The following is a 15152-nucleotide window of genomic DNA, read 5'->3' on the forward strand; positions in this document are numbered from 1 at the left end:
CATAAATAATTAAATAATAATATATAAATTTTGCCAGATGGAAATAAGTCCAGGACCAGCCTATTGGCTCAGGGTGTCTGACCCTCCAAGGGAGGAGTTGTAAAGTTTGATGGCCACAGGCAGGAATGACTTCCTATGACGCTCAGTGTTGCATAAAGTCACCCATTACGCTTTCTGGGTATTCACTGTTGACCAGAAGCTCAATCAGACCAGTGAACAATTCACCTCCTTGCACCCAAAACCCTTCAACCATCTACATGCAAAAAAAAAAATCAGGAATTTTAAGATATATTCCCTGAATGCAGCATGAAGAACTCTCAAGGTCAATCAAAATAATAGAAGATAGAGCACTCCACTTAACAAATATCCCATTCCCCAGACTAAACATCATTCCCTCAAACACTAGCACATTGTGTTTGAAGTGGGAACCATCTACAAAATGCATTTCATTCAATTGCCAAAGTTACTCCAAAACCATCTGCCAAACCCATAACCTCAATTACCAAGATGCACAAGCACAGCAGGCACATGTGAACTCTACCATCTGCAAGCTTCCCTCCAAGTCATGCACCATCCTGACATGTAGATATTTTACCCTGTCCTTCATCATTGCTGGTTGGAGGGCAGGTGAGATCAGGGGCTAACGTCCCACCCACCCAGGGAAAGTGAATGGGCAATACATCACCTCTCCTTTCCCGGTGTAGTGATCGCCACGTGGTCACTGTCTGGCCTGCTAGGCAGGAAGCTACTGCAAATGGCCTCTCCTACATCACCGCGTCCATAGTAACACCTTCTTGCCGGTGACCCCCGTTTTCACCGAGTGTATAACTGGATGAGTAGGCTGGGCTCGTTAGCCTTGGTTGGCAGCCTGACTAAGAGGAGGACAACTCTGAATCCAAACCCGGGCAGGTGGGGCTCGTTGGCCTTGTCAGGCCACCCACCTAGGAGAAGGACACTCCGACGTAACTCCTACGACCCGAGGACCTCGCTGTCACTGTCCCAGCTTGCTAGGCTATGGCAGATGAACCCCGGGTGTAAAGGGTGAGGCCAGTACCGTGCACACCGCACTCCACCTAAAATACCATTGCGCAGGCCAACGGAGACGCCCACATCTATGACCATCCTCCCCGACCATTCATCAAGCCCTGCAGCGATGGGAAAGGGGCGAAAATGGCAGGTGGAAGATGACACTGGAAGCCGTAGTTCCGATCCTGCATGCAGGCAGTTCAGGTGTATGGGTCATTTGATGTTGACCCCGGAGACGACGATATCATTCGGCAGCATCCTGAATGACCAAGCAGCCTCTTCTAGGGACAGCACTGCTTGCCCCACATGGAGATGGGCCTAGAAAAGGTGGCCTAATGAAAGCTCATTTCCATCCCCCAGCTGGCTAGCCACGGTCAACGGGCATCCTCAAATGCGTTTGAACAACAACAAAAAAGAAAAGGTACACACCTGCCTCACAAGGAGTGCAAGGACTAAAGCTCGCATGCTGGAACATCAGAACCATGCTCAATACAGCAGAACGACAATCAGCTCTAATTGTGCATGAACTTTCAAGACTGAATGTCGACATTGCTGCTCTCAGTGAAGTCCGCTTCCCAGAGGAAGGCAACTTTCAAGAACATGGCGCCGGCTACACCCTCCACTGGTCAGGCAAGCCAGACACTGAGAGACGCCTTTCTGGCATTGACTTTATGGTCAGGAATTCCATTGCCTCCAAACTTGAAAAATTGCCAACGGGTCACTCCGTCCACATCATCTCCATGCACCTCCCACTTTGAACCAAGCAGTATGCCTGCCACACTCTTCAAGCAGATCCTGCAGAAAAGGACAAGTTTTACACTGATCTGCACAACATCGTATGGAATGCCCCTGCAGACGACAAGGTTTTCATCCTTGGCGACTTCAATGCCAGAGTAGGCCAAGATTCAGAAGCCTGGAAAGGAGTACTTGGCAAACATGGTGTTGGAAACTGCAACGACAATGGGTGCCATTGTTAGAGTTTTGCGCGGAGCAGCAACTCACCATCACTAACAATATTTTCCAGCAGAAAGACAGTCTGAAGACAACCTGGATGCATCCTCGGTCCAAGCATTGGCACCTCATAGACTACATCTTGGTGCGCCAGAGAGACCTTCAGGACATCTTACTCACCCAAGTGATGCCCAGCGCAGAGTGTCATATGGACCATCATCTTGTCAGCTGCAAATTCAGTCTCCATTTCAAACCCAAGCCAAAGAGAGGAGGCGCTCCAAGGAAGAAGTTTCAGGTTGGCAACCTTCAGTCAGCTGAGGTGAAAGCTGACTTTCAGACGAATCTTCAGTCGAGGCTTTAGGATCCCGGTTTCCCTACAGACTCCTCTCCAGAAGTGCTTTGGGAACACCTAAAAACCACCATCCTGTAAATCTCTGAAGAAGTCCTAGGGTATTCCACAAAGAAGAAAAAGGACAGGTTCGATGAAAACAACCAGGAAATCCAAGAATTGCTGGCGAAGAAGAGATCTGCCCACCAGGTGCACCTTGCTCAGCCTTGTCCTAATAAGAAAGCAGCCTTCTGCCTTGTATGCAGCAACGTCCAGCGCAAGTTTCGAGAGATTCAAAACGTGTGCTGGCCATCTTGTTCACTAACCCTAAACAGATATTCTATCCAGTGGTCTTTTACGGGAGGAGATGATTAGATGGATGGAGAAAACCATTTAAGAACATAGTTAAGTAAATAAGTAAATCAATCACAGTATACGTATATTGAATAGATTGAAAACGTGCAAAAATCAGAAATATTATATATTTAAAAAAAAGTGAAGTAGTGTCCAAGGGTTCAATGTCCATTTAGGAATTGGATGGCAGAGGGGAAGAAACTGTTCCTGAATCGCTGAGTGTGTGCTTTCAGGCTTCTGTACCTCCTACCTGATGGTAACAGTGAGAAAAGGGCATGCCCTGGGTGCTGGAGGTCCTTAATAATGGACGCTGCCTTTCTGAGACACCTCTCCCTGAAGATGTCCTGGGTACTTTGTAGGGTAGTACCCAAGGTGACCATTCCTGCCTATCCCCTCCCCCACCCCTTGATCATTCCCCTTACTGGTTTTTCACCTGGCACCTACCAGCCTTCTCCTTCCCACTCTCCCCCCACCTTCTTTTTAGGGCCCCTGTTCCCTCCCTCTTCAGTCCTGACAAAGGGTCTCAGCCCAAAACGTTGACTGATCGTTTCCACGGATGCTGCCCAACCTGCTGAGTTGCTTTGACCCCAGCATCTGCAGAGTATTCTCCTCAAACTCCATCTGTTTTCAGATGATACCACAGTAGTAGGCCATACCTCAAATAATGATGAATCAGAGTACAGAAAGGAGCTAAAGAGCTTAAAAACATGGTGTCATGACAACATCCATTCGCAATGCCAGCTAAACATTTGGTCATTGACCTCAGGAAGTGACCTCAGAACATGATCCTGTCTGCATCAATGGAGTTGAGGTTGAGAGTTTCAAGTTCCTAGGAGTGAACATCACAAATAACCTGTCCCGATCCAACCACGTAGATGCCATGCTTCTACTTTCTCAAGAGGCTAAAGAACCTTGGCATGTCTCCGCTAACCTTTACCAACTTTTACTGATGCATCATAGAAAACATCCTATCTGGGTACATAACGGCTTGGTACGGCAACTAGTCTGCACATGAACAGAACTGCATTGGTCTGTGGACACAGCTTAGCACATCATGACAACTGACCTCCTTTCAAAGAACTGTCTCTTCTCGCTGCCTCAGTACAGCATCCAGCACAATCAAAGACTCCACCCACCCTGAACATTCTCGCTTCTTCTCTTCTCCATCATGTAGAATATGCAAAAGCATGTACCACCAAACTCGAGTAGCTTCTACCTGGCAGTTGTAAGACTATTAAATATTGTAGCTCCTTAGTACGATAAAGGACTTTTGATCGCACAATCTATCTTGTTATGATTTTGCACCTTATTGTTTACCTGCACTCCCTGCAGCTGTTGAACTATTTCCTAGTTATAGTTTTAATACCTTCTTCTCAATGCATTGTGTAATGATCGGATCTTTATGTAAAACAAGCTTTTCACCATCTCAGTACATGTGACAATAATAAACCAATTCTAACCTCCTTCTCACAAGAGCAATTTGGGATGGAAATAAACGCTAGCACTGGTGACATCCAGATACAGAAAATGAATATACTTACACAAGGAGAAAGGATAAACAGATTAATTTGATATCCTGAGATTAGATCTAATCAATTGTTTTTAACAATTAATACAAGCATAATGCAATTAATTCTACATCAATTTGTACATTGAAGTTTACACAACAGTATGGAATATGACAAATTTACTTTCACTATTTTGGTTGTTCCTATTTCTTCAAAATGGAGGCATTAAGCATAATTCTGTATCTAACTAAAGTGAATAAACTGCAATGAATATTACCTATCCTATGGTTTTGTAAATCACATTTCCCAAATGAATGATTCATGCTCGACTGCGGTCACAATGATTTCATTGTTTTTTTTAAGATCTTGATGAAAGGAAAGTCAGTAATTCATTGAGCACATCGTTGGGTATTTTCTTTTTTGAGATCATCTGGTATCTTTGTGACACATAGAGGGCCTAATCTGGATGCTGCTTAGTTTCTGCTACATGTTGGCAAGAGCCATTTAAAGATTAATGTTGAGCTTTAGTTCTCAGATGTATATCAAAACACGCAGTGAAAAATCCTTCATCTCTGTCAACAACCAATACAGTCCTAGTACGTAATGGGTGCAGCCTGCAAGCGTCACCATACATCCAGCGCCAAGATAGCATGCCCACAACTAACTGATCCACAAGTCTTTGGAATGTGGGAGGAAACCAAAGCACCTGCAGAAAAGCCATGAGGTCATTGGGAGAACATACAAACTACTTAACAGACGGCAGCAGAAATTGAACCCCAGTTACTGGTGGTGTAACACAATACACTAACTGCTACATTTCAGTTCTAGGTGAAGAGAGTTCATAATTGTGGAACAGTCATCCTTTAGCTTTACTCCTCACCTTATAAAGACAGGAACAATGACGGGAAGAAGGTGGAAAACAAGGTTATTAATGAAAAAAAAAGACAGTAGGTTCACATGATTTCCTCAGGATGTGCTGCAGCGGCACCTTGTGGCTGGAATGACTGGCACACAAGACCCGACTAAATCAACTTGTGTCAGTTATGACTCCACTCTTGTGAAGATTTACTCTTAACCCTCACTGACCCTGTTCCAAAATCAGTCAAATGTTACCTTAATACTAAGCACAGTTGCTTTAAGTCTTCTTTTGCATTTACTTATTCGTGATTACCGGTACAAGACACGCAAAAGGGAAATGGCATTTGAAAGCGTAGAACTGAAATACAGATTTCTTTAAAACCCTAATTCAAATAGCTAACAGAAATCCTTAAAAAAAAATCAGAAACCCTTACAAAGAAAAATATAGTGACATTTGAAAAGCTATAAACATATTCAATTTGCAAACAAAGAAATTTTGTACTTTGAAATCTTTAGAATGCAGGGATAAATACGAACGTAAGTGCCATCTAGTGTCTCTGTACAAACTTTAACAAAAACTTGCTTTAATCAGAACTACTTTAATGCATACAAATTGCAAGTTCCCATAATACAATTTAAAATTTCGCACATTAGAAAAGTCTCAATAAAATTTTCTTGTTCCCATCCGCTGAACCACTTTGAAGTAGATATTTACAAAGGAAAGCATGACAAGAAAAAGCTTTCCATCGATTGGCAGCTAACCAGCATCTGAGGATGCACCTACTTCAGTGCCTTTGTTTACTCAAACACAAACTATCTACAATTTCAAGGTACAAATGGGTGAACCACTCTTTTGGTTTCAATAGAACAAGGTAAATAAAAGCAAACTGAATGAAATTCTTAGACTTCCAGCAGTCACATGAAATCAACCACAAGAAATCACATATTCTAGATGCACAAAGCTATGGCACATTTATAATCCCCTGTGTCTCATCTATCTCACTGCAAAGTACTGAAGATTTTATTGATGCTTATTTCCCAGTATATGTTCCATCATGTTGCGCCTGCACCTCAGCAGTGCTTTCCAGATTCTAAAAGCACACTGGGTGGAAAAAAAAGTCCTCAAATCTCCTTTAAATTTCTCATTCCATACCCTAAACCTAGATCTTCTGGTTTCAAACATTTCTGCTATGAAGGGAAGTTCTTTTTCTACCTTATCTATACCTCCTCAACCTCCTCCTTTCCAAGGAAAACAAGTTAGTTTTTAAATGGAAATAGCAGAAGATACTAGAAATACTTTGCATAGTTATACTATATATCTGTAGTACGAGAAATTAAGTTACGGTTTCAGGACAAAGACAAAATTCTAACAAAGGGTCTTCAACCTGATAAGCAATTCAATTCTATTTCTCTTCCTGCAAATGCGGTCTGAGCTGCTGAGTATTTTTAACATTTTCTGTTTTATTTCAGATTTACAGCATCTGCTGCTTGTATTTGAGCTTAAAAATTTTACAGACTTGTAGCAAATGCTCTGTTTGCAAATGTAATACCCCAGCTAAAAAAAAAATGCTATACACTTTCATCGCCTCTTTCAGGGATCTTTGGACTTGCACACCAAGATCCCTCTATTCCTCAACATTCCCTAGGAAATTATTTCATATAATTTACCTTTATTAATCCACTCAAAGTGCATCACCTCAGATTTATCAGGATTAAATTCCATCTGTCATTTCTTTGCCCATCTTAACAATTGATAGTATCAGTCTAAAACTATCTCCCCACTATCAACAAAACCACCAATACCCATATCATCTGTGAACTTTCCAATCATATATTTTGCATTCATATCTAAATTTTATTTAACAATCAGAAAAATTGCCAACACCAAACCCTGTGGTACACCAATGGCCACCATCTTACAATCACAAAATCAATCCCAGACCATCACCTTATGCACCCCATTACCAAATTAATTTCAATTCTATTTGCTAAGCAGCCTTGAATACCATAGGCTCCAACATCTTGCACCAATTTCTCATGTGATACACCTCATTGATAAGTACATCAAAAGCACTTCCCTCATGAATACATTGGGTACTCTTCAAAAAAATTCAATCAAATTAGTCTGACAGGATCTCCCTCTAATAACTTACCTGCAAATTTCTACACCCAGTCTACTTTTGCCAGATCCCACCTTCTCCAATTTAATTTCTAGATCACCTCTAACTGTCTTGAAACCCACAAAGTTATCGTCACCATCACCAAAATGTTCTTCCAATTATACTTCACCATTTGCCCATTTATATTCTATAAGATTAGGCTCAGTACACCCCCTTCTCCAACAGATTATCTACACACTGGCTCTACAGGCTCTCCAGGATACACATTAAAATTCTACTACTTTTAAGAATATCAAACCAAGGTAATCCCTGTTAATATCACAGAAGCTGACATCCACTCCTAGTTCACCATGCAACTCTTGTATTTCTCACTCTGTGATTTGACTACATACCTGATCCTCTAGCTCATGCTAACAGGATTGGAATTGGTTTATTATTGTCACATCTACCAAGATGCAGCAGCGAAAAGCTAGCCTTGCATACTGTTCACACAGATCAAATCAATACATATTGTTTTACCTTGCACTGCCTCAATGCACTAACAATGCAGGATAAAGTTGAAAAGCTACAGAATAAAGTGCAGTGCTGGTAAACAAAGTGTAAGATCATAACGGGGTAAATTGTGAGGTCAAGAATCTATCTTATCATACAGAGCAGAGTAATTGAGCACCTGACCCATCATTAAGTGTGGGTTAGCAGTGTCTTATGGTACAAAATCTCCCCCACCCATCTTTTTGAAGCATTCTGACTTTAAACAGAAAGCAGGAAACCAGCTTCAGTTTATTTCACTTCCAGTTGTTTAAAGTTGAATTGACACCTCAGCTAAAAATTGCACATTATTTTAGTAGAAAGAGAATACTACTTTGCAAAGTAAGCAACAGAAAAAGTAAAAAAAAAGCATCACACTAACCATTAGTACTTAAAATGTGAAATAAACAGGAACATGGTGCACTCATGTACTGGTTTATGGTCTAGAAATTCATAACTTTTATAACTGTCCTGTGCATTTTTGCTCTAGTACCTCCAAGATGTTTAAAGTTTTAGTATTATCAGGGAATGCATGCCAAGATGTAGTCAATATAATGATCTTGCAATATACACAAAATAAATTCATAATCCCATACTGTTTCATCCATTTTAAAGACATGTAGGTTATATAATGAAGAGCAATTAGAGAAACTTGTAGTGTGCACATCTTGTTTGGAGATTCTAATCTAATGTGCTTGACTTACAATTACTTTGGACAATTAATTGCACATTAAACTCTTGTCATTGGGAGACTTTTACCTAGTCCCCATAGGTGAAAGGTCTGTTTTGAGCTCTGAGGTCTATCCAATTTTTTCTAATTATTACTAGTATTTTTAAATATTATAGAAAAGACATCAGTAATTACAAAAATATTTAGCTTTGGTATTCTGACTGATCTTATTCTGATCAAGTTACTAGCACAGAAACCAAGAACGTAGGAAGCACTATCAAGTTTAGAAGTATCAGTGGAGAGGGAGTAAAACAACTTTCATGTCAAAGGGATAGTCACCCACCCACCTACCAGACTCCAGATTCAGTGGTTCATCATCCCAATTCCTGCCAACTCCAACAAGATTCCACCACTGGAAACACCCTGCACGGTCTTCACTTTCAGCATTCCTTCTGTAACTTCTTCCCATGTCCAACAGACAAGCACTATCTCATGCAACTGTTGTGGAGATCCTGGACCTGCCCTTTTACCTCTCCCATTTCAAATGTTAAGGACCCAAACAGTCCTTCCAGGTGAAGAAGTATTTCGCACTTTTTTTGGAAAAAAACACTTCAGTGCATTGCATTGGTGACCAACTCTATGTAAACTAGCACAGGTTGGATGATCACTTTACAGAACTTCTCCAATTCATCTGCACAGACAGCCCGGGGGTTTCAGTTGCCTGTCACTATAAGTCAATGCTCTACTCACATTCTGAGTTGCTTTTTGGCCTCCTTCATTGCCCCAACAATACCCAGCTTAACTAATAGTACCTCATCTTCACTGAAATCTATGGGACTTAATATCAGATAGTCGCTCTTTCTTTTCCCCTCTGTCTATGCTTGTACTTGTACCCGTTTCAACATTTTTTTGAGTTTCTATCTCTAACTTACCATTACAACATTGGTCTCCAGACTAATCACAATTTTTTTTTCTCTTTTCTCCCTTTCAGCAATCAAACAAACCCTCATTTTTCGTTTTCTGATGAAATTGCCCTTAATCTAAAAAGTTGATTCTTTTTCTTTCCCTAATGTTGTTATAACAATTACTTCTTGTGTGTCGATTTGCTTTAGGATTTGTACTACTTACAGTTTTTTTGCTCCAGTTATTGGTATAAGCAATTAGCTTACAAGATTATATAAAGTAACAAATCAATGCTTTAGTAGAAAAAAATAATTATTTAATAAAACAAATTATCATACCTCTCTAAGCTGAATATTTTCTTTCTCTTTTTGGTCCAGTAGTACCTCCAGATGATTAACCTGAGATTCTGCCTCAGATATTCTCCGACTTTTCTCATGTTCCTCTTCCATAGATTTGGAGGGCAATCCCTTGTTCTGCAGCATTTCTAGCAGTTTCTTAATTGACTCATCTCTTGCATTCAACGTCTGCTTCTGTGTTTCAATCCTCAGCTCCATTTCTTCCAGAGTCTTTCTCAAAAGAAATAGCTCTTTGGCTTGACGTTCATGCTCTGCCTGCAACCTACGGAAGTTCTCCTCCGTGAGCTCAATGGTATAGTGCTCGGTGCCTCTGTTAACATTCTCCTGCTGAAGAAGATGATTAAGATCTCTCTGTGTTCGAAGTTCATCTTGCAATGCTTGAATGGTTAATTGTAGATGCTATAGAAAATACAAAATAAATGTATCAGTTTTTTTACAAAATTCTTAAACAGTCTAGAAACTAAATATAAACTAAGTTTAAATCTAGTTTATAAGCTACTTACAAAGATGATATTTCTATTTAAAGAATCCATAAATCTATAAGATTTTTATTTAACATTTCCTTACAATTTGGGAGAACAGATAACAATATTTCAACAAAATATCTCAGGAAATATGAATTACATAAAATAATTTATACCACAAAATCTTATTTCACGTTTGCATTTTCCACACTTGAAAAAATGTTATAGTTGGAATTGAAAAGAATTTATCATTAAATTTGTATTTATGACATATTTTGTATGCTGTCAGATGTATTAAATATTGTTTTTATAGCAGGTGGAAATAGGCAGTTACATTTTCTATATTTAGAAAACAACTTTAATTTCCATAAGAATTTCCCTTCACTGGAGAGTTAACACTATTAATCCTCTGGGCCAGTTTGTAAAAGTATTAGCACGTCAAATAGAATCATTCAAAGTACATGAATATTCCTCACATTTCCATTAAACTATTTCCATAGACATATTCTCAACTAAAGTACCATATTCGATGGCAAATACTTATTCCAATTTCATAACGAATGTTTCTTTGCTTCTGAAAATGAGTTGGAAATTGAGTTGATTATTTTTGTTTTAACAGCATCATATTATAACATTTGATTCAGGTTCCAGTATAATTTATTGCCTTTGAATATGGTACTAAAAATACAGAAATGATGCAATGTTAGATTACACCTAAATATTCTTATTCAAATATTCCAATTTTTAAAGAAGGGATTTTTTTTGGGATCAATTATGTTGTTATAGATCTCCTCAATAACCAATTATGCAGATAGTAAATATAAAAATTACTGGTACTGCATTCAAGTGAAAGGTCTTTTGTACTGGCGACTCATCACTGAAAGGCGTAATCTAATACACTTACCAATTAAAACAATTAAAGCATCAACATTTATTCTTGTATAAAGCAAAATACAAATTAATCACAAAGCACCACACATCACCAAAAACAAGAAAAAAAGCAAACTGCATTATTTTATGTTGTGCAAACAAACCTGTTGCAAACATAACACAAACCTTTGATCTTCTTGCATCCAAAGGCTGAACAGCATGATAAATAAAAAAAGAATGTAGCAAATCAACAAACGGATACAAAGAATGCAAGCAGAAATACTGCAAGCCAACAACATGAAAGCTAAAGGAGCTCAGCAAAAAGATCAGTCAACAGCAAGCAATTGATTATAAGCAAGATTCAAAGTTAAACTCGGCAAATGGGTCAATCACAAAATGTTTTGCCAGACTCGGCAAGATCCAGATTTTTTGGTAGTTCTATCACTGAAAATGATTAAAATTATTTTAGTTCTGGAAAAATGGCAGACTTCACGAGATGTCTTCATTTTTAATTCAGAAAACTATTTATAGTTTTAAATAAAGATAAACAGGAAATTTTAGATTAAACAAATGGATTTATGCATATCGTATTGCCAAACAAAATCCTCTCATATAAAACTGGAGTGCAATAATAAAGTGCACAAAGCAGGGACTATAAATGAAAATTGTGATGCACTTTTTATTTTATTATTATTATTGTGGGTCAATCAAATAAGAGTTATGTCTCAGACTCCCCCATTAAACAAAATTCTAACTTGCTTCAGATATCCAGCAAGACAAGAGGAAAGATTGAAAATACATAGAAATCAACACACAAGGGAGAAAGGGATTTAAGGTCAGAATGAGAGCCAATATTTCCAGCAGGATATGGGAGGATCTAAAATTACATTTCATGTAAAAGATAAAGAGTGAATAGATTGCCCAATCACCATTATTTCTATGTCATTTGCTAAAACTTTGCATCACAATAACGGTTCTGATTCAATTCTTCTTTGGACATTTCCTACAGGCTGTAAAGAAATATACATTCCTATAACCAATGAAATATGTAGCAATATTCTTGGTCATTTATGGTTTAGCTCATGCCATTTTTCATCTAATCATCTTGATAATAGCAGACAAGAAAAAAAATCCAACACATAAAAATGACAAAATAATACAAGTCAAGCCTTTAAAATTTCAATTGAAAACCTTATCTTTGGGGGGAAATCTTTTTAACATTACGGATTTTAATTATCTAAAGGCAACACCTTGAAGAAAGACAGAACCTATTTCACATTAATGTTTTCATCAAAATTGTCAGATTCAATGATTGCTTTCTGATTCAATCAACTTACTCAACCCTCTCCACACTGTAAATGAATTGTTTTATAATTCAATTCAAAAATATTTTTGGTATGAGCATACATCAATCTAAAATGAGACAGCTACACTCATTAAACAATCTTGAATCTCACAAATTAAGTTTAATTAAACACTAATTTCACTGGGAAACTTCAGCCAAACTAATAAATGAGCATTTAAAGAGGAAAACAATAAAAATAACTCATCCATAGATCAAGGAAAGCTATCTTGCATGACTAGTTTCAATCTATGATTTAAGATTTCAAGCAAAATGGGTTTTCCTGCCCAAAGACAGACAGAAAATTATAATGTTACAGTGTCCACAAGGAAAATTACAAACAAATGGGGACCATTGGCATTTCAAATTACAGTACATAAGAATAAAGTATGGTAGTAGGTCATTCAGCTCACCCTGTCTTCTTTATGATTCAATAAGATGGCACTATAGAGTTGCACAGTATTTCATACTCATATACCTTCAAAGTCATTTACTTTAACTCACTGGAAAATGAGGGATTTTAAGTGCATTGAATTTTTGATTCAACATTTCAATAATTCAATTCAGCCAATTTTAGTAATTTAACCTAAAATGCTTTTTGAATGTCTCCTCGTGAAGGAGACATGAGCACTTACTGTGTCGTTATTGATTTTGTTTTGGAGAGGTGGATAGTGTATAGTCAGTTTAATTCTTATCAAAGTACCACTGCTATCACTTGGGAGTATACAAAGGCATCTTAAAAAAAGCAATCTGTGGGCATTTCTCCTTATAACAGAGCTTTGGGCCTCTGCTTAGCAAACACTAGAACAGATCAGAATGTTTTCTGCCATCAGTTCCAGACTGGTACTCGGGACCAAATGAAGTTCAATTTGCAAAAACAAAAGCAGATGCAGAGCAATTAAAAACAGTGCTGTACTGCAGTAAATGAACACAAAATACCAAGCAGCAGACAATATTTTCAAGGCAATCATTATATGTGTAAGATTAGAGCACATCAATAGGGAGTAATACTCTTTAAAAAGCCTGGAATACAGAGAATAATGTTCCTGGTTTGATCACTGGAGCAAGAAACAATGAATCGACAAGAATGAGGTGGCAAGTTGAGAGAACATCTGTATGAGTTTAGGAAAGTTAATCAGGGTCCAGCAGAAATACAAATTGTACCGTATAGCCTACAGTATAATAAGGGACTACTTTATGTAACACGTCATTGAATGCGCTATTAGGCACATATTGAGCACGCGCTATTAGGCGCATATTGATCTGTATGTGTGTGCCAAGTTCGGTTTCTGACGGTAAAGAACCATGAACCTTAGCTCCTGTCTCCAGCGTTTTTATTAATAGCATTGGTGTGTAACTAGGCCACATACACAACACAAATGAATAGCAGAAATGTGGGGAGGGGAGATTTTTCATGTTATAGGAGGGACGAGGTTAGTATGCTAAATAAAATTCCATTAATCCAGCACACTTGGGTGGTGTCACACTGACAGACATTCTGTACTGTTGCATATTATTCAAATTCATATTTTGAACACTTTTTTAATAGAATCTTTTAGGTATTTCACAATATCATATGCTTTCCAGAGAACCCATTGAGTTTAAAGGGAAGAACAGTGTTTTGAGGCAGCATGATTCTGTTAGGCTGTAGCATTTTGTGAAAAGTGGTGGCATCAGCAACAAGTGCTGAACTGTCAGAATTGCTGAACAACCACGAGCAGGTGAATCAAAGTTTTACTAACATTTTAAGAAAAATATTAATTTAGGCTGGTTACACATAATCAATGCCAATGGAGTTTTACACAGCAAAATGAAAATTTAATGCAGTCTTGGAGAAGTGACAGAAGTATCAACTTACTCTCCTTTAGCACCACATGAATGACATTTTTTAAACCAAAAGATGAAAAACAAGGCAACCCACTGCTTCAATTGTACTCCAAAAGCACTCCACAGACAAAAGGCCTTTGTGTTGTTGAAAGGTACAATATCAATACAGATTTCTCAAACCTTTCTCTTGTCTACTTATTTTGTTCTGGATAGAGGTGTCAACACAGAAACTTATCCCAATTAGGATCCTTGTAGAACAGTTGGGACGCACTTCAATGCAGAGGTTTGGCCAACTGTCAAAATTATCACAACGTTGATGCACATTGCAGATTCATGTCCCATACTTTCAGCAACAACAGGGGTATCCTGTTGATAGTGGAGCAAGTTACAATGAATTATTAAGAAATCTTTGTCATTTAGGAAAATGGGATGAAGAATAACAAATGGTTTTCAATTTCAATAAGTGTTAGGTGATACATATTGGACAGTCAAAACAGGGAAGAACCTATACAGTGAATATCAGGATACTGATGAGTGTTGTGGAACAGAAGAACTTCAGAGAACAAATGAAAAGTTTGCTGAAAGTGGCTATGCATGTGGAAATGGTGGTAAAGAAAGCATTTGGCGTGCTGGCCTTTATCAGTCAGAGTACTGAGTTCAGGAGTAGTACATTATGTTGCAGTTAAACCATTTTAGTCAGCCTGTTATTGAAAAGACTTTGTCAAGCTGGAGAGGGTGCTGAAGAGATTTACAAGGATGCTACCTGAGGGCCTAAGTTATCGAGAGAAGTGGGCTATGCTGGTTCTTCAATCCTTGGAGCACAGGAGAATAAGTGCTAAAAATCAATGAAAGTTATAAAATTACGAGGGGTATAGACAAGGTGGACATTTATACTCTTTTTCTTTCCAAGGTTGGTGAACCCAAAATATAGGGAAGAGATTCAAGATAATAGGAGAGAGGTTTAAGAGAGAATTAACAGGCAAGTTCTTCACACCGAAAGTACTGAGTAACTGGAATGAACTGCCAGACAAAGTGATCAGAGTGGGT

At 38.4% G+C, this 15152-nt stretch overlaps 1 protein-coding gene across 2 annotated transcripts in view; it reads right to left on the bottom strand.

The window, feature by feature from the left end:
- Positions 1-15152, bottom strand: part of LOC140210846 (ERC protein 2) — an 880422-nt gene that overhangs the window by 779122 nt on the left and 86148 nt on the right. For both annotated transcript variants that reach the window (XM_072280109.1, XM_072280108.1), the window contains exon 5: positions 9585-10001. In XM_072280109.1, coding sequence (XP_072136210.1) covers positions 9585-10001 — 417 coding nt within the window. The remainder of the gene's footprint in view (positions 1-9584; positions 10002-15152) is intronic.

This window comes from Mobula birostris, chromosome 16 (genome assembly GCF_030028105.1).
Source record: "Mobula birostris isolate sMobBir1 chromosome 16, sMobBir1.hap1, whole genome shotgun sequence".
In the NCBI taxonomy this organism is placed as follows: domain Eukaryota; kingdom Metazoa; phylum Chordata; class Chondrichthyes; order Myliobatiformes; family Myliobatidae; genus Mobula; species Mobula birostris.